This window comes from Telmatherina bonti, assembly GCF_933228915.1.
Source record: "Telmatherina bonti genome assembly, chromosome: 10".
NCBI classification, from domain to species: domain Eukaryota; kingdom Metazoa; phylum Chordata; class Actinopteri; order Atheriniformes; family Telmatherinidae; genus Telmatherina; species Telmatherina bonti.
Window position 1 is genome coordinate 36,446,596 of NC_136628.1, and position 20,541 is coordinate 36,467,136.

Below are 20,541 nucleotides of genomic sequence, written 5' to 3' on the forward strand. Positions count from 1 at the left end.
TAAAGCCAACGCTTCATTTGGTGTGAAGATGTTTTTACTTTGACAGAGATGATCGGGGACAAGTTAAAAGCAAGAATGTGAAGGTGTCGCGGAGGATTTGGACCAAAGGCAGAAAACTTCCACCATCTCCAGATCTGCAAGAAGCTTCAGATGGAGGTTTAAAGTAAACAACCAAACAAAAACATGTCAGTCAAAATCCACCTCAACATGAATAAATAAAGAGGATGAATTATAAAAACCTTGAAGGCATCACGTATATGTTTGGGCTTCTGGTGATCCGGTCCAGCTCCCCGTACTGGGTTGGACCCAACTTCTCGTGGCGTCTCAGATCCAACAAGGTGCTTGAAACATTCCTGAGATTTTTCCTGCAGAGATAAAGCTCCAGCTGTCTACATCTGCTCACATCCCATAATTTGCACCTGAACTGACATGCGGCCGGTATCTGGAGGCGTGATCTCAGTGGGGATGCTGCTGCATGTCGAGGAGGTGGAAAGGAACACGTGAAGCCTTCAGGTGTCGACTGGTCGAACCCTCAGTCGGTGGTTGGATGTAATTATGCTGAAGCAACATGTTCCCACATCATCACATCAGAAAAACTCCTTTAGTCAAGTTTTATTTACACTTTGTGAGGTTTAAATGAAGGCAGCAGACTGGACGACGGTTCAATTTCATCGAGGTTCTTTAATAAAAATTAGGTTTCCCTCATCAGTGAGATTTGATTAACCTTTAAGAAAAATAAAGGAAAGTGAATTTTGGTTGCTAGGAGACGGCTTCTGGAGACGTCCTCTTGATTTGGTACGAGATGGAGGCGGCGTGGATCACATCCTCTCCACGGGGTTGATGCCGAGGATGTCGAAGCCTTTGGCCATGATGGCCGCCGTGGCCTCACAGAGCAGCATCCTCCACATGTTGATCTTTATCACCTCACCTGGAGACAAGCAGACGGACACGGAGGTTTCACGACATTAAAACGAGTTGGAGAGACTGAAGCGGTTCGAGACAAAGCAGCAACAAAACGTCAGCTCAATGACCCTAATGTCAGCCCAGCGGCGCCTCGAGTGAAGAGCAGCAGATGCTTTAACCACTAGAGTCGACACGGTGGCGTTAACGAAGTTAAGTCAACGAAGAAACTGAGTTTAGATTAAAAATCTGATCCTGGATGATGACGGCCGTTCAGGGAAAAGATAGGAAAGGCGGGGTCGTCTCCAGCACAGCAGAGAGGGAGGAGGCGGCTTCGAGAGACAATCCAGTCGTAGGACGTCGGACGGCGGTTTCTAAAACTGGGGATCAGAAATAACTCCAAGAAATTTACTAAATAAATTCAGCATTTTTACCAGGCTGTTAATGTTAGACCATTAAAGACGCATTACGCAACTTTCTGACTTTAAATCTCCGCGTCCTGAACGTGTTCCATGACACAGTGACATCTATCGTGTATTTCTAGAGGCTAACGTAACGAGGCTGAGAAACCGACACGATAGTTTAAATCTGGGACGTGACGTTTCGCGGTATAATAAGGAACTGGATGTTCTGAAAACGCAACGTCGCTGATTCAGCAAAGAAACAAGAGGATTAAAAGTAGGGCCGGGCGATTAATCGATTGATTCGAATTTGCTGTTTATGGAGATTTATTTTTATGAAAATCGGGATTTTCTTTTTTGCCCTGCCAGCACCTTTTGGGCTTCCGTACCTTATAGTGACGTCAGCGCAGTCCCGCTGGTTTCCCACAGAAACGCATAAACACAACATGGTAGCTAGCAACGAACAAGAAGTGCCCCCTCTGCATTTCATTTACATTTTTTTGCAAAATAAAAACGATATTTGTAAGTTTTGACAAACAACAGTTGTGATTTGCATGTGTTTCCATTGAACAATGTTCAGCACATTAGCATCACATTTTGTAATTGTGGTTAATGCAAAGTAGCGTTATTTTAGGGTTTTCTACTTGCTGCGGAGAATTTGCTTTGGATTTTCAAAGCTTTTCTCATTTTCTTTTCTAAAACTCTGAAATTCGTTGTTTATTCCACATCGCGCCATCTTTACCAGGAATTACCTGGCCACGACCCCCACGTCATGTCTGCGGACACGTAAAAACAAAAAACAAAATAAAAGTGTTTCCATTACACTTTTACAATATATTTCTATATTGGAATGTCTGAAAAACCACCTCTTGAGATCGTAAAAACTTTTATAGCAGCGGGTTTTTATGGCAATATTTAGTTTTTTGCGCAGTTCTAGGTGTCATGGAAACGCAGGGTTTTCAGTGTGGGAGGGGGCATTGTCACATGCCACAGGTGTCTGAAGCCAGATGCAGCTGACAGGTTTGTCTTTTTGCCAAAAATGTTTAAATTAAACAAAAAAAAAGCAAGAATGTAATAATACATGTATGTTAGAAATATAGCTTTCATTAACATTCAGGGATTTATTATTATTATTTTTTAAATATTTTGTATCAAAGAGGTCAATTTTCCCAAAACAAATATTAAGTGTAAAGAAACATTCATTTTATTATAAATTGTTTTGGTTATTTAATGTCCAAATACTCTAAAGGGAATCACTATTTTTCTTCCAAGAGGAGGCATTTTTATTTATTATCTATTAGTTTTTTTATTTTTTCGTGTAGGCGCTTCGTCTGCCTACATGACCAATCCGCCAAGGTGGGGGTTGCGAATGTATGCCATCTTGGCGAGTTTAAAGCAGCACTGATGTGGCCGATTGCCGCATTTTTACCGATTTTAGCTCAAAGTTAATGTTTGGTATGAATACACGAGAAAGATGTGAAATATTTTCAACACCAAGATTCCGAACTAAAAACGATGTTTCAGTCCGCGTCGTTGGTTTACGAAACAATCTGGATGAAGAAATAAAAGTGGAAAAATCAGCATGATGAGAAATTCTGATGAAAAAGGTTTATTTGTTCTGTTATGTAGAAACGTGCAGATGAAGAGTAAAATATGTCGATGGACGATGCGGCCTTGGATCGATACATGACGATATTATTTGGTTTATACGGATACGATATCCGGATGTTTTTAAACACTTAACGTTAAAATGAACGTTTTCATGCATTAAAGACTCCAGCAGGATTAAAATAAATCCCACATTCTCTCCTAGAACATGAGTTTTATTTTATTGCTTATAATTTATTAATTCCGATAATCTTCCGATAATCTACCGTGAATAAATCACGTTAATTCTCCAGTTTTTTACTGGTCAGGGAGGATTTTATGCTGAAAACAAAGAACAGCTTTTTTATATTTCTGCTCCCAGTTTGACAAACTGGTTTATGAGGAGCCAGTAAAATGATGGAAAAAGACAAAGAAAAGCTGGTTTTCTCCCAGTTTGTGTTTCTACAGACTTACGGAGAGATTTATTTAATGAAACTTAAAGATCAATACGGATCGTGTAACTTTAATCTCTTCTGATCCCGTTTTATTAAACTCCATCTCTGCAACAAACACGAGGAGGTTTCGTCCTCCATCGAGACGTCGGAGTTCAGGATTCAACTGCTGCAGAGGGAAAACCAACCAGATGGAAACCAGACGTTAAAACCCGACCAACCTGTCTGTCTGTCCTTCTCCACGCAGTAGCAGCTGTCGTAGAACTCCGTGAAGGTGGTGGCGAGCTCGTACAGGTAGTCGCACAGCGTGTGGAGCAGCAGGTCGTCCAGGATCTTCTGGAGAATCTCTGGGAAGCGCAGGATGCACTTCCCCAGCTTCCACTCCTTGTCGTGGTCCAGGATGACCTCCGTGGTCTCTGCTGCCTTCCTCAGCGCGGCTTCGTCGACATTGGCCAGGCGGGCGATGGACCTGCGGGTCACCAGAGAGTCATCACTCAGTCTGAATCAACCTGCATGAAAACATCCATGTCCTTTTCCAGCAGCAGCTACGGAGCCTGGTCTGCCAGCCTTTCCGGACCTTCTGGGCCCAGCGGACACCTCAGTTGAGGTTCTGCCAGTGCAGAGTCGGGCTGAAATGTGACATGTTTCAACTGTTGGCCAGAATTTGATGTAACAGGATGTGTCTCCATGATGGGTTGTATCGGCAGCACCACGACTTTAACCAGCAGCAACCACTGGAGAATGTCTGGATGTCCAACCCTGCACCCTCAATATTTTGATTGGTGGCCATTGCTAGCCCTAAACCCTAACACCCATTGTCTGTTCAAGCATGCCCATTTGACATCCAACCACGTCCATTTGACATCCAACCACGCCCATTTGACATCCAACCACGTCCATTTAACATCAAATCACGACCATTTGGCATCCAACCACGTCCATTTGGCATCCAACCACGTCCATTTGACATCCAACTATGCCCATTGGAAATCCAACTACGTCCATTTGACATGAAATCACGTCCATTTGACATCCAACCACGTCCATTTAACATCAAATCACGACCATTTGGCATCCAACCACGTCCATTTGGCATCCAACCACGTCCATTTGACATCCAACTATGCCCATTGGAAATCCAACTACGTCCATTTGACATGAAATCACGTCCATTTGACATCCAACCACATCCATTTGACATCCAACTACACCCATTTGACATCCAACTACGCCCATTTGACATCCAACTACGCCCATTGGAAATCCAACTACGCCCATTGGAAATCCAACCACGCCATTTAACATTCAACCTTGTCCATCACACATTCAACCTCGTCCATTTAACATCCAACTTCGCCCATTTAACATCCAACCTTGCCAATTTGACATTCAACCCAAGCCCATTTGACATCCAACCTTGCCCATTTAACATCCAACCACGTCCATTTGACATCAAACTACGCCCATTGGAAATCCAACCACGCCCATTGGAAATCCAACTACATCCATTGGAAATCCAACTACGCCCACTGGAAATCCAACCATGTCCATCCGACATCCAACCACGTCCATCCGACATCCAACCACGTCCATCCGACATCCAACCACGTCCACTTGACATCAAAATACGCCCATTGGAAATCCAACCACGTCCATCTGACGTCCAATCACGTCCATCTGACGTCCAATCACGCCCATTTGACATACAACCACGCCCATTTGACATCCAACTATGCCCACTGGAAATCCAACTATGTCCATTTGACATTAAATCGCATCCATTTGACATCCAACCACATCCATTTGACATCCAACTACGCCCATTGGAAATCCAACCACGTCCACTTGACATCCAACCACGCCATTTAACATCCAACCTTGTCCATCACACATCCAACCTTGCCCATTTAACATCCAACCACGCACATTTGACATCCAACCATGCCATTTAACATCCAACTTCGCCCATTTAACATCCAACCTTGCCCATTTGACATTCAACCCACGCCCATTTGACATCCAACCTCGCCCATTTAACATCCTACCTTGTCCATTTAACATCCAATCACGTCCATTTGACATCCAACTACGCCCATTTAACATCAAACCATGTCCATTTGACATCCAACCTCGCCCATTTAACATCCTACCTTGTCCATTTAACATCCACTCACGTCCATTTGACATCCCACTACGCCCATTTAACATCAAACCATGTCCATTTGACATCCAACGTTGTCCATTTGACATCCAACCTTATCCCTTTGACATCCAACCACGTCCATTTAACATCCAACCACGTCCATTTAACATAAATTCCCTTCGTCTGGCTCTTCTGGAATAAAAATCCGCTTCTCTTTTCATGGATTTTCTCCTGTAACGTGACAGAAATGCTGGAAGAACATGAAGCAGAAAATCCGAATCAGGTGGTTTTGCTTGGTTTTCTGCATCGAGCTAAAAAGCTTGAAAACGGACCAAAGTACAAAAGTACATCCGTCTGCGTAGCAGTCTTCTGCCGCGAGCAGAAACGGACCTTTAGGTTTTCAACTGTCTTCAAACAAGTTTGCAGTAAATCTGAACAGGAAGTAAGTGAGGGTCACCTGATGCGGGTGAATGCGTAGAGGAGGTACGCCGCTGTATTGCCCCGGTCGTCCAGCATCTTGTCGAACGAGAAGACATAGTCGTTGATGCGATTGTGGGACAAGTCGGCATACTTGATGCAGCCGAAAGCGACGGCTCTTTGGGCCTTGACGAGTTCCTCTGGAGTCAAAACCTGCAGGGAAACGATTTAAAACTCTGTCACGTTTCATCTCATAAACCAGACAAGCTTCCACTATCACAGCCAAGAATGTTGATAAATGAGTGTTTTTATCAGCTTGTAATTACCAAAAGATAGCCATCATCTTCTGCTTCAACAGTCAAACCAGCGTGTAGAATTTAGCTAAAATAATTAGTCCAATTAACCGAACCAGCAGCACAGATTTCCCCGACTGGAGTCAAAGTCTTACTCTGAATCTGTGCGACGTCTCTGACACCGCAGGGACGGAGAGGAGGATTATAATGAGACGGATTTGACTGGAAAACAAAAAGCTGCAGTCAAGCAGAACATATCTGATCAAAGAGGTGACCAGACAAGAATTAATGTGGCAAAGTGAAGGACAACACGGCTGCAGCTGAGGGACGGCTCGCGAAGCCAAGAGAAGGACAAAAGATGACGACGTGGCTTCATCGTCAACAAAGGCCACGTAAAGAGCCAAACACGTGGTTTTATCGCAAAACGTGCAGTTTCATCGCGCTACAGAAAACGATACGTGCAGTTTCATCGCAAAACGTGCAGTTTCTTCGCAAAACGTGCAGTTTCTTCGCAAAATGTGCAGTTTCTTCGCAAAACGTGCGGTTTCATCGCGCTACAGAAAACGATACGTGCAGTTTCATCGCAAAACGTGCAGTTTCTTCGCAAAACGTGCAGTTTCATCGCAAAACGTGCAGTTTCTTCGCAAAATGTGCAGTTTCTTCGCAAAACGTGCAGTTTCTTCGCAAAATGTGCAGTTTCTTCGCAAAACGTGCAGTTTCATCGCAAAACGTGCAGTTTCATCGCACTACAGAAAGAAAAAAATGTGCAGTTTCATTGTGCTACAAAAAGAGCGTTGGACTCCAACTGAGACGGTTTATTTATTTGGGACCTAAAATAAATGAATGCAATAAAAAGAGTTGGATGGATGGAAGCATAAAAGTACGAACCTTTTTTCTGGTAGACGTAAATACGTCACCTCCACCTGCTGTCCAATCAGAACCCTTCCCAACATCCGGAACTTTAACGGAACTTCAAAACTTAGTTTTTATACGGACTACAAAGCAGCTGCAGACACTGTGATTTACTTTAGAAAGTTTTTTTCTTTTAAATTACAGGCGGTTCTACGAATGAGTTCCGTTGCTACGCCGCGATGTAACACGAAATTCTGCGTGGGTTGGATTTTTACCCTTAAAAACCTAAATACCCCGTTAATCACGAAATAATAAATACACATATCATACATCATATTAATGGGAAAACAGTACAGGTAAATTAAATAGACATTTCAATGAAAATAAAATATACACGCACTGAGGCGTCGTCTCAGCCTCCGCGTCACACATGGTAAGAGCTTATACGCAATCTCATAACTTTGAAACTTGCTTGTTTTTTTTTCTGTTTACATTTATTTAGTGAGCGTTGTGAAGTAAAAATGACATAAGTCGAGAACCGCGTAAACTGAGGACCACCTGTATTTTGGAAAAGATTTAATTTGGTCCATTATTGTCTCTTTTTAAAAAGTTTGGTTTTTACTGCGACTTAACGACACTTCACACAATAATGAGAAGAATCACAAGACTGTTCACGTAAACCGATTTGGGATTGGAAACATCGGTGTCTGCTAGGGCTGTGACGACATGCTTTTGTCCCAATTCAATTCAGATTTTTTGGGTGCCGATGCAATTTAAATTGCGATTCTCACAATTCTTCAATATTGCTGATTTTTGTAGATTAAAAACAAACAAAAGGAAAATGTATAAAACTTTTTTTGCTTGTCATTTTTCTTGATTTCAATGAAGAAAAAACAACCCAGTAGCCAGACCATCATTCTGTTGCTATAATGCCAAAGAAGACAAGTAAAAAGATTAAAATAATAAAATTACAACTTTTTTTATTTAGTATTCCCACCCATAGTACCTGCAGATATCTAATTTCAGATATCAGAACCAGATTGGTAGAAAGCAGACCGGTTCAGACGTGATAAAGAGGCCGGTGAGTGGAAATCTACAGAATTTATACTGTTGTTTTTATTTAGTTATTATTCTTGAGAAATATTTTCTAAACCAGAGTTTGAGTAAGAAGCGGCATCTCCCTTCAGAAAGACCTCTTTTCCCCATTTTCTCTGCTTTGTTTTGCTAAATAGATGAGAACAAAAGTCCCAAAACATTCGCTCAGCAGTTAAATATCTCAGCTTTTCATAAAACCATAAAAATTATGGTCTTTTGAAAAAAAGTACAACATTTCCAAACTTCTTTTCTATCTGAAGTCCCGGCAGAAGCTTGCTTCACTCAGAGATTCGCTTGTCTGCAACGACCACGAACATCAGATTATTTAAGAGTAAAGTCCAGGTTTTCTCTTTCTGAGAAGCGTTCTCACGTTAGGAAACACTTCAGAGCATCTGAAGAATGCAGGAAACGATGCAAAGAAAAGTACGGTGACAGCAGAGCGACTCCCTGCTGAACTGTGGTTTACGTTCTTTCATGCGTCTCCTTCGAAGGATGTTTTAAAACTCCTGTTCTTCCAAGTTCATGTGTGAAAATTGGCTTTCAACAACGTGAGCAACGATGCACACACACCTGGCTGAACAGCTGCTTTCTCTCCACTGAATATCTTATCTTGTATTCCTGGATTGCATTCACCCCCGAGTCCTAACCCCAATATTTCCAAACTGTGTGATGTTCTTTATTTTCCGTGTGAGAAGGTGGGTCTAACTTGAGACGATATGAAGCCTCTGAATGTGTCAGAGTGGTTTTAAAGTACAATAAATCTTGTCCAGCTGGAAGCTGTGACCTACTGACAGAAGGACAAACCTTTAGTGTTTTGGAAAACCTGGGCCCTGCTTATTGAATTACTCTGCTGTGGAGATCTGCAGAGACACTGGAGTCCCTGGAAAGGTTTTTAACATGAATACAAACACTTGTAGGAACGTATGGAGCTAACAGCAACATGTACTTTCTTACTTGTGTCTCCATATGATGTCCGCCAACTACCCGAATATACCGAGCAGGTTATTCCATCTTACCGGCCACATTGCACAATGACAGCAGGATTCATGGAGCTCAGATTGGGAAAAAGTGGTTCAGTGAACAGGAAACATTTTCACACAGACTGGCCACCAGAGTCCAGACCACAAACCTATGGAGAGTCTTTAGGAGAAGGCTTCCATCAGACTTTCCATCAATACAAAAGTCAATGCGACGCTGGATGGAAACAAATCTTGTGTCGTAGCTTATTGAAGCCCGTCCAACCACATGTTAGTGTGATGGTTTGGTGGTAACATTTGGGACAGGCTTTCAGACTGGGCTACAACGGGGCAGAATCAAAGAGGTCGGGGTGAACCGGACAGAAAAAGAAGAGCAGAAGGAATGTAGAACAAATGTAGAGAAGCAGCAGTGTTAACAGTGCCGGCTGAGATTCTTGGGGTTGTTTTAATGAGGCTGGGTTAGCAGATGGTAGACATGGGCACTGACCCAGGCAGAAAGCAGAGTGCCAGGCAACAAGGGCCTGCAGGGAAACTTGTGTTGGCATCAATTTCCCACAATCCTCGCAGTTCAGCTGGAAGATAAGAGTTTACACTGCACCCAGTGCTTCAGATAATACTTAACTGGGTCAGGTTTCCTTGTTTCTACTCCTCTGAACATTTCATTTGGGAATCAAACGTCGTGACAACAGAGGGTCAAGTTAACCTAAAGTAAGATTGTTTCTGTTGAAAAGGAAGAGAAAGCAGCAGCTAACGGCAGCTTTGGGAGGGAACAGGAGGGTTATAAAAGCCAAGTTGTGAAAAATAAAACTTCCCACTTCTTAACCACCATCATCAAGCTCTTAAAATGCAGCTGGGAGTGTTGATGGAAAGCCTGTGTTGCAGCTGGAAGATCGCAGCAGGGATTTGGCCTGAGAAAAAGTGCTAAGTTCACTGCTGCAAAAAGTTGCTGAAAGATGGTTTCATAAGCTAAATGTCGAATAAAACAAACATCTGGCTGCAAGAAGGAAAAAAAAAAGATTCAGCCTTCTAACTTCATCACCAAAATCAGAATTTTAACAACTTTACTTCATTTTTCACAAAAATGAAAAAAAGAAGAAGAAAAAGCAAAACAACAAAAATAAGATCCATCAGGTTCGCTCGCCTCCTACAGACTGAAACAAGCAACTGGAGCTAACAGGCAACTGCAGCGGTAATCAATCAGCACATGGTGAACAGGACGGCTTGGAGGCGGAGCTAAAGCACAGCAGCGAGGGAGGGGCGGAGCCTAAATGTTTACATCCTCAAAGCCTTGTATGAGAAAAAGTTTTAATGCAAATAGCAACATTAGGGATAAATGTATATGTGAACAAAATGCATAAATAAAAAACAAAAAATATTGACTATTATCCCAAAGAAGAAAAAAATGCTGTGGAATTCTACAAAAATATTAATTCAAATTTTGTTTATTTGTTTAATAATTTTTTTTACGAATTCTATTTCATTAATTAATTTTTTCAATTATTTTATATTTAAGTATGTTATTTTAGAATTTTATATTTTATAAATATTTTATTTTATATAAATTTTAAATTGGATGGATATATTTTTATTTTAAATAATTTTTCCTAACTATTTCATTAATTTTATTTACATTATAGTTTTTCATAATTTTATTTATTTATTTAAAAATGTACTTATTCCTCAATTTTGTTTGTCTACTGTTTTTTTTTAAACTATTATGTAAACTTGTTTTTTTTTTAACTTAAGAAAAATGTGCAAAATTCCTCAAAAACACCAATTTTTCTCAAATTTTTCCTTCATTTTTCAACACTTCCAAAGCTAATACTTTTATGAATTGTTTATATGAACAGCATCCTCTGCTCTGAAGCTTGTTTACTTCCTCCACGAGAAACAATAACTTGAGCAGAAAATGAGGTTATTTTGTTCTTGCAGACGTGTTTGAAGACACATCAGGCTGGCAGAAGTTTTTCTTGTCTCTGAGAAGCATCGTGTGATTGGTCAGGCAGCTGAGGTGGGCGTGGTTAACACGGAAAAGCATCAAGCGGAACATGGAAGAAGTTTAATGTCTGACTGGATAAATTTCCTGCAACATGACGAGATGAGTTGGGAGGAAAAAGGAAAAACTGATGTTAGGAATTTACATCACTGGAACTCCTAAATTCCTGTCTGGCTATTTTTTCTTTATAATCGATCATATTTCTGTAAATCAAATAAAAAAAACTGCAGTTCAAGTGAATGCAAATTGCATCCTTGTCATTATAAAAGACTTTCATAGTTGAGACAAAAAGCAGCAACAAACAGAGAAATTGTGGGGTTTTTTTGTGGGGCGTAACTCCTGCAAATGTGTCAACATCAACCTAACATGCTGCGTTCTCTGCAACACATGAAGGTGTTTATTCGGTTGCCTGAAGCTTTTTATATGAGAACACGTCGTCAGAAAACAAAGTTTCTGTCCGCTGACTCGCTGTAAATGAGGAATTATCTACTCTAACTGCAGGAACTGCACACCCACACAGAAAATCTGGGAATAATTCGCATGTTTTCAGAGACATAAAGTTAAAGGTCAAAACAAAAGTAATATAGAGGATGCAGCAGGTCAAAGGTCGTGCTGAATTTGTGCTTTTTAATGGTTTACAAAGCGGTGGTGAATATTTAACCCCAAGTCCTCCTGAAAGCCTGCAGAGGCATTTTATTTATTTCCTGCTTCGTGCGGTTCATATGGAATCATCTGCAGTCTGATTCAGTTCAGTTTAAAGGCTGGAAAAGAACAAAACACATCATTTTATCTCCTTTATGTTTATTCTTTTAATATTATTATCAGTTAAAGAGACAGAAGTTTATTTTAGGAGCTTTATCTGGCAACATGGGGTTGGGTGTGTGTGTGTGAATGATGAGGTGTCTGTTTTTACTTGTTTTAATACATGTAAAGCACTTTGAGCTGCTTCTTGTATGAAAGGTGTTGTATAAATAAACTTTGGTCATTTTATCTGGTTTTATTATAGCTTTATATCAACAGTTCTGCTAATGTTAAATCTGACGGGAGACTTTTCGGGACACCGTCCAGCTCATCCCATTCACCCCAACAGTAACGACTGACCGCCTCAGCCTGCAGCGGCCGTTCAACTCTTCGAGCGAGCCAAACTCGGCATCTGCGGACTGAAACGCCCGGTGTTTCATCCTGACTGAAGCAGGATCAGGTATTGAACATGTGAACCGGTCACCGGCAGGTGGGCCGGAAGCAGCAGGCGCTCCTTCTGGTCTCTTTCACACAGAAAACTAAAAACCTGCATGAATGGCGAGAAAACCCATCTCTGGCCGGTTGGCTTCATGTCGGCACAGAAACGACGGGTTTGCTTCCTCCTCTGAAATGCCTGAGTGGCGTTTTTCTGAAAATGCGACGCGTCTTTTGGGAAATGACGCGCTGCAGTTTTAGGAAATCTCAGGGTATATTTCTAGAGAAATGTCGGAGCGCGTGGTTTCGTCGTATCGCTGCGAAGTGTTGAATCGTTTTGGAAAGGCTGCGATGTTGCATCGCTTCGTTTGGGTAATGTGGCGTCGTTTCGGAAACGTGTTTTAACTTCTGGGAAATGCTGGTGTTGCATTTTTTGGCCGATGTTGCGTCGCATTGTTCGGGAAACGTCACGCGACAGCAGTAAGGTAATGTAGCGTTGTTTGGGAAAATGCATCGATTCAGAAATGCGTTGCATTTTTTTGGGAAGAGTCACGTCGCTTCGTTCGGGAAACGTCGCATTTTTAGGCAACGTCGTGGCACATAGTTCTGTTGCATCGTTCGTGAAATGCCGGATAGTTTCGTAAATATCGCGGCACATCATTTTGTCGCATTGTTTGAGAAATGTTTTGCCTCATTTAGAAAATGTTAGTGCTGCGTTTGTTTGGGAAACATCGTGCCGCATCGTAAGCGAAATTTCCCGGTCAACTGTTTGCGCATTGTTTGGGAAATGTCGCGTCACATTTTAGAATATTAATCTGTCTTTATTGCACTTTTAACGGTCACATGTTCTAGGAAAAGTGTTTCTTAAAAAGACGATTATTTTCTTTTTCATATTTCTTTAAAGCAAACCGTTCTGTGTTCCTTTAATCTACTCCTAAACGTAGAGAAAGAATAATCCTCAATATTCTTGGGATGCAGCCATAATGTCTGGAGTTACGCTGATCTTCCCACCTTGTCTCGCTCCTTCTCCAGCAGTTTGTCCATGGACCTCTTCAGCCCCTCTTCCAGAAGCTCCATCAGCCTCACCGTGTCTCCAGACCGAGTCTTAAACTTCTTCCTGAACAGAAACAACCAAACCAACAACATAAACTCCCCAAAAACAGACAATCCAGCCAAGAAAACCAGCTGTGTGTTGGCCTGGAAGAGACATCCCTGAACACAACTTTTCCAGGTTTTATTTCCAGTTATCAGTGGTTTCAGTGATGCGTACGCGGTGGAGAAGTTTGTTGTTTTTCTTCAGGATGAGAAATCAGAGTCTTCCCGGCCTATTTTAAGTTCTGCGTCGCAGCGGCGTGCTTTAACTCCAGATTTATGCATCAAAGCCTGCATGACGGTTTAAATCTCCATCATTTCTACGTCATCTGGCGACAGGACGGATTTAAGTTTCTCTCGTCGCTGCAGGCAGACGCTGCAGAATGAAAAGAAATGATTAATTCTTACAAATAATAAAAATACTAAAACTAACTCGTTTATGGATTTTACTTTTATTTAGTTGCTTATAAATAAGAAATTAAATGAAAGATTGGAAATAAAATCAGTTCCAGCTTCATTTACATTTATTTTGTAGAGCTGGGCATTGCTGAGGGTCGCAGCGATTTCCCTGCTGCAACACACCTGACTCACATCAGACCAGTAATTAGCCACTGATGGAGGTCAGGCGCGTTGCAGCAGGGAAACTCCTGACATTTACAGGACCCAGGCTGCCCACCTCTGATTTACTGTCTCTGAGCGGCTGGTTGCTTTATAACATGTGCAGTCAGCGCCACCTGCAGCATTAATGATTGTTTCTTCCAGTTTTACTTTTCCTGCATATTTTTGCATATTTTTATTTTTACTTTAATGCTGAACGAAGCAAATTAAAGCTGCTCATCTGAACAAAAATCATGTGACCATTTATTCTTTTAATTTAAGAAACAAAACAAATAAAACCTCCATCATGACAGATTAAATTATTTGGTTTTCTGCCTCTGATGGAAAAATAAACATCTAAATGTTTATTTTTAAAATAATGATTTTATCATTGAAACAGCTAAACCATGGAGTTTAGATACTTTTAGTGCATAAACTTCATATTAAAAAGGGAAACTAAACTAAAAAGAATTAAATAATCCAGACTAAAATAGAATTAATTGCCTGTATTCAGTCTATCGTATTCAGTTAATCAATAAAAACTGAAAAAGCAGCGTTTCCATCTGAGGTTAGCAGACAGCGTCTCTCCCGGATCTGTCCTCAGCTTTCTGGTCTCGTTCTGTTAAACCTCCACCTGATGAAGCTCACACACGTCTGGAAAACACACATCCAGGATCCGATCCTGGCAAACAAGCAGTTGTTTCCAGGAACTGAAAAAGAGGAAAAACGGCACGTTTCTCCGGCTCGGCGGTAACCGTGGAACTGGAGATGTCCACCCCCCACCTCTAGATGCTTCCCTTCTCCAACGCACCTGAATCAGACGGGAATTCTCTCGCCTGCATCTCGTTCAGACCCGCTGGAGAGACATTGCTGTGATTCAGGTGTGCCGGAGAAGGTGCAGCATGGCAGATCTCCTGACCGGACTTGGACGCTCCAAGCGATGGCGTTCGGGGAAACTAAGATGGCAAGATCCCATCTTAGCTCCTCCTCCTGTCTTGACTCCTCTAACTGTCTTGGCCCCTCCCCCCTCTGTCTTGGTTCCTCCCCCTTGTATTGGCCCCTCCCCCTTGTCTTGGCTCCTCCCCCCACATTGGCCATTCCATGTCTTAGCTCCTCCCCCTGTCTTGGCTCCTCCCCCTCTGAATCTGCTCCTTGCGTGATCCAAGACTTTTTTTATTCACAGGTTTTTCCACCAACGATTTTCTCTTTCTCGGCTGTTTAGCAGGCGGAGGCAAATAAACCGAGTCGGGTCGGGAAATCCTTCCTGCATTTTCTCAGCCATGTTTGCCTTCTGAGTTTCTTCTTCACTACTTTGTATTTTCATCCTAACACGCTGTTTATATGCAGGGTGTGGCTATCAGGTATGCGCTGCTGGAGGGGGAGGAGATTACAGAATGTATAGACTACTATCAGGAGGAGGAACCACTTCACCCAGAGGAACAAGTCTATCTGGAACGTTACCTGCTGGAGCGTTACCCGGCGCCTCCGTCAGGCTGAACTTCTGTATCTACTTGGAGTAAAAAAAAAACAAACCGTTTGGACTTCTTATCTGGAAGTTTCCTGAACCAGAACCGACTGATTGGATCTTTATCAAAGCGCCTCACGGCGTTTGGGCTTGACTCACTTGTCCTCGCCGAGCACCACCCCGAAGCCGGCGTGCTCCACCCGGGTCACCTGTGGGTCGTACCAGCCGATCACCTGCGCCGCGGCGAAGACCACCTGGAAGTGAGTTCCCTGAAGGAAAACCCAAACACAGAGTTTGAAAAGGTTCGGTTCTTCATCGAGCGGACCAAAACCATGATGACGTCATGGAAACTTCTCCATGGCAACGCCGGACCTGAGACGGAACCAACAAGATTAAAGAGCCGAAAAACCCAAATCTGTCATCTGCCGTCCTGGAGGTGTCGTGGAGTCCGGTTTTAGAGTCTGGACGAGAACTGATCCAGCAAAGACCCGGACCAGGATTTGAGACTCATCTGGACCTTCAACCAATCCGGGTACCGCCGAAATGGTCTCCGTGTAAAGGTGGCTCCAAGGAGGGAAAGCTACGGTCACATGACCCAAGAACTGGACCTGGGATCATCCCCAGAACCAGGACCTGAACGGGTCTGACGGAGGGACAGATCCTTCCCAGAACCAGAACCAGGACCTGAACGGGTCTGATGGAGGGACGGATCCTCTCCAGAACCAGAACCAGGACCTGATTAGGTCTGATGGAGGGACGGATCCTCCCCAGAACCAGAACCAGGACCTGAACGGGTCTAATGGAAGGACGGATCCTCCCGAGAACCAGAACCAGGACCTGAACAGGTCTGATGGAGGGACGGATCCTCTCCAGAACCAGGACCTGAACGGGTCTGATGGAGGGACGGATGCTCTCCAGAACCAGGACCTGAACGGGTCTGATGGAGGGACGGATGCTCTCCAGAACCAGGACCTGAACGGGTCTGATGGAGGGACGGATGCTCTCCAGAACCAGGACCTGAACGGGTCTGATGGAGGGACGGATGCTCTCCAGAACCAGGACCTGAACGGGTCTGATGGAGGGACGGATCCTCTCCAGAACCAGGACCTGAACGGGTCTGATGGAGGGACGGATCCTCTCCAGAACCAGGACCTGAACGGGTCTGATGGAGGGACGGATGCTCTCCAGAACCAGGACCTGAACAGGTCTGATGGAGGGACGGATCCTCTCCAGAACCAGGACCTGAACGGGTCTGATGGAGGGACGGATGCTCTCCAGAACCAGGACCTGAACGGGTCTGATGGAGGGACGGATCCTCTCCAGAACCAGGACCTGAACGGGTCTGATGGAGGGACGGATCCTCTCCAGAACCAGGACCTGAACGGGTCTGATGGAGGGACGGATCATCTCCAGAACCAGGACCTGAACGGGTCTGATGGAGGGACGGATGCTCTCCAGAACCAGGACCTGAACGGGTCTGATGGAGGGACGGATCCTCTCCAGAACCAGGACCTGAACGGGTCTGGTTGAGGGTAACGGAGACCGCCTCCTGAGCGCCACACCCACCTGGCCGCTGTCCGTGACGTAGATGATGACGTCGGCGTTCTCCTGGAACAGTCGCTGATGCAGCGCGGCGAGGTCCGATGTGTCGTAGGTGTAGCCGCCGTCCGACTTGACGATGGTGAGCGGGATGGACTGACCCGGAGCGAAGACGATCTTACGACCTTCGTCCAGCTCCACCAGGCCTGAGGAGCGAGACGGGGAGAAAGGAGATGACGGGGAGCATGCGCGACGCAGCAGCGCCTCCTGGTGGCCACGCCCACTTTGACTCAACGCTACTGAATAAAAACCAATAAAAACCTTCGATCTGAAAGTAGAAACAGACGAAGAAGAAGCAGCTTCAAACCTTTCTCCTCAAACTCCTTCACCACCTTCGTCATCAGCTCCTGGTAGTACGACTCTCCTCTCTCGATGATCTTCACGTCCAGGCAGTCGTAGACCTTCTGAAACTCTGACAACAGACATGTGAATCAGATCTTCTCCCAGTCAGGACTGGTTTCCGCCCAGTTTAGCCTCGCCGCCCACCTCTCCTGGAGACGTCGCAGATCAGGTTCCAGGCTTTGATGAAGTCCGGTTCTTTGCTCTGCAGTCTGACCACACACTGGTACGCTCGCTTCTTGAAGTCCTCGTCTTCATCAAAGCGCTTCTTGGACTCCTGGAGGACGAGGAAGAGGAGGAGAACACGTTACCTTCATCAGACGAGTCCAGCTCAGACCGTGAAGCATTTTATCTTCGTCCTCCACGCGACGACTCCTCTGAGGAAGTCGGCGTTTCAACGTGTACATTTATAAATCTTTACCTTTTTTATATTACAAATAAACGTCACTTCTGTCCCAGATGTTAAAACACTGAAGAGAATAATTTATTATGTGTTATAATATAAACAACATGATCGAATAAATAAATTATAAATATTTATATAAAAGAGGCGGGAAAATCTAATCGAAAAATCAAATATCTGGATTTTTTTTTGCTTCACAATTTTAAAATAAATTTTTTTTTTGTTTGAAAAAAAAGGTTTTTTTTCTAATAAATAAAAAAAATTCCATTATAATTTTCCTGCCATTTTTTATTGTTTTTATTAATCTTTTTACTTGTCTTCTTGGGCATTACAGCAGGTCTGGCTAATGTGTTGTTTTTTCTGAATTGAAATCAAGAAAAATGACGAACAAAACAAAAAAGTTTTGTACATTTGTTTTGTTTTTAATCTAAAAAAATAAGCGATATTGAAGAATCATGAGAAACTACAACTACAATCCCTTCCAATATTCCTACATGTTGTTAACACTGAGCATGTTGTGGTTACTTATAAAGAACATCCACCCTTAAAATGGCGAGATGGCGGCCAGTCCGGACATTTGACGCCACTCGCCAGCAGCGCGGAGTCATCTTTATTCAACACATCTATGGTATAAAACAGTAACTTCGCTGTTTGGACTGAAGCTTCCCCGAGTGTCACGTTGACATGAATCCAAACTGCTGAAAATCCTAAACTGAAACATTTTGTTGTGAAAAGTTCTCCGTGTGGAAAACAGAACCGTATTCTCCAGGGAAATGGACCAGTCGGGTTCGAAGCGGACCAAACCATCCCTCCCAGTTACACGCATCGCAGTATCGGGAGGTGATAGGATAGTTTCAGATAGTTTCCAGCGTAAGTTGACCATGTATCTGGTTCTGATTCCCTCCACTTCTTTGAAACGATGCATTTATGGCCCCCTGTTAATGTCAGTTCTCACATTTATTCACATTTTTCTTATTTTTGAGGCGTTTCGATAATGATTTCTTCCATACAAAAAAAAAAAAAAAAAAAAAAAGTATTTTATCCTTTCTGTAGCATCAAAAATAGTATATTTAGTAGTAGTATAAATAATAATAGAGTATTGAACACTTTTGGAATCGTCACATTACGATTAAGTAGGGCTGCAACTCACGATTATTTTAATAGTCGACTAATCTGTAAACAATTTTTTCGTTTAGTCGCGATTATTTTTGTCCCACCCACCATCAGAGCTTCCAGTTGACGCGGCTCTTTTTACAGGCTCCAGTATGTTTTACCCCACTCTCTCCATCTGCATCATATGAATGTCCCCCTGGTTCCCAGTCAGTCACAACATAGTCTGTACGTTTGCATGGGACTTTTAATTCCTGTTTAATTCTGAATAAAAGTTTATTTTGCTTTAAACTGATGAAAAACGACCATGTAAACACTTAATTCCTGATGCTAATTTTATTCGGAATTAAACTTAATTCCGATGTAAGTGACTGGTTTGTTTGCATTTTAATTCCGAACTATTTAATTCCTCTGTCATGTAAACCTTCATTCTGTTTGTTTTCCTTTTGAGGCAATGAAATTTCACATTGATGAATTTCCATTGTCGACAAATCGTTGCAACCTTACTATTAAGATATCGATAATCCACGGTAATCTGAGCGGAAGTTCTGATGCACCAGTCCAACCAACACAAAATCCCAGTCTGGATTCTGCATCAAACATCTTCGTCTCCGATTGTTTCCGACCCAAAACCGACATAAAAAGTTTCCAACGAGCAGAAAACCCAGAAACGAAACATGCTGCTTCTTTCCATGTGAAAGGAGACTGACCTTGTAGAAAGCCTGCAGGTCGCTGATGGGAGGCGACGCCGTCAGGTAGTCTGGGAATTTATCCTGCAGGTGAGCGATCAGCATGCCGAACTGGGTCCCCCAGTCGCCGACGTGGTTCAGCCTGCAAACAGAGGCAGACCCGAGTCAGAGCGCCGACGTCATGCGGCAGGAAGCGGCAGCTGGGAGGGACGCCGACCTGAGGACGTCATAGCCCAGAAACTCGAAGAGCCGACACATGCTGTCCCCGATGATGGTGGAGCGCAGGTGGCCCACGTGCATCTCCTTGGCGATGTTGGGAGACGAGAAGTCCACCACCACCTGGACAACAAAACAGGCAGAAGGAAACCACATGTTTATTATTACGCATCAACGTGACGCAGAAAATACAGAACCAGGAATAAAAATCATGAACGGCGTGAAGAAAAACGTCGCAGGGTTTTTAACTATTTCACCTGATCCACATTTACCAAACAGGTGAATAACACGCAGATCACATGTGGATTTCATGTTCTGCACATGCGAGTTATGAGTTTTCCCAACATGATTCTCATGAAAACGTTCCAAAAACACGTTTAAACGTGTTTCACATGTATATGTAGAGAACGTGGGAGTCACATGTCGAGAACGTGGGATTCACATGTAGAGAACGTGGGATTCACATGTAGAGAACGTGGGAGTCACATGTAGAGAACGTGGGATTCACATGTAGAGAACGTGGGAGTCACATGTAGAGAACGTGGGAGTCACATGTAGAGAACGTGGGATTCACATGTAGAGAACGTGGGAGTCACATGTAGAGAACGTGGGAGTCACATGTCGAGAACGTGGGAGTCACATGTCGAGAACGTGGGAGTCACATGTAGAGAACGTGGGAGTCACATGTCGAGAACGTGGGAGTCACATGTCGAGAACGTGGGATTCACATGTCGAGAACGTG

General features: G+C 43.3%; 1 protein-coding gene across 1 annotated transcript in view; it reads right to left on the reverse strand.

Annotated features, from left to right (window-relative positions):
* Positions 1-486: 486 nt before the first annotated feature.
* rars1 (arginyl-tRNA synthetase 1) overlaps positions 487-20,541 on the reverse strand; it is a 29,938-nt gene continuing 9,883 nt past the window's right edge. Inside the window, exons 6-15 of the mRNA XM_079247858.1 lie at positions 19,801-19,922; positions 19,605-19,725; positions 17,529-17,658; positions 17,350-17,454; positions 17,010-17,188; positions 15,603-15,712; positions 13,301-13,406; positions 5,941-6,113; positions 3,562-3,809; positions 487-928 (exon numbers count right to left, since the gene is read on the reverse strand). Coding sequence (XP_079103984.1) covers positions 819-928; positions 3,562-3,809; positions 5,941-6,113; positions 13,301-13,406; positions 15,603-15,712; positions 17,010-17,188; positions 17,350-17,454; positions 17,529-17,658; positions 19,605-19,725; positions 19,801-19,922 — 1,404 coding nt within the window. The 3' untranslated portion in view covers positions 487-818. The remainder of the gene's footprint in view (positions 929-3,561; positions 3,810-5,940; positions 6,114-13,300; positions 13,407-15,602; positions 15,713-17,009; positions 17,189-17,349; positions 17,455-17,528; positions 17,659-19,604; positions 19,726-19,800; positions 19,923-20,541) is intronic.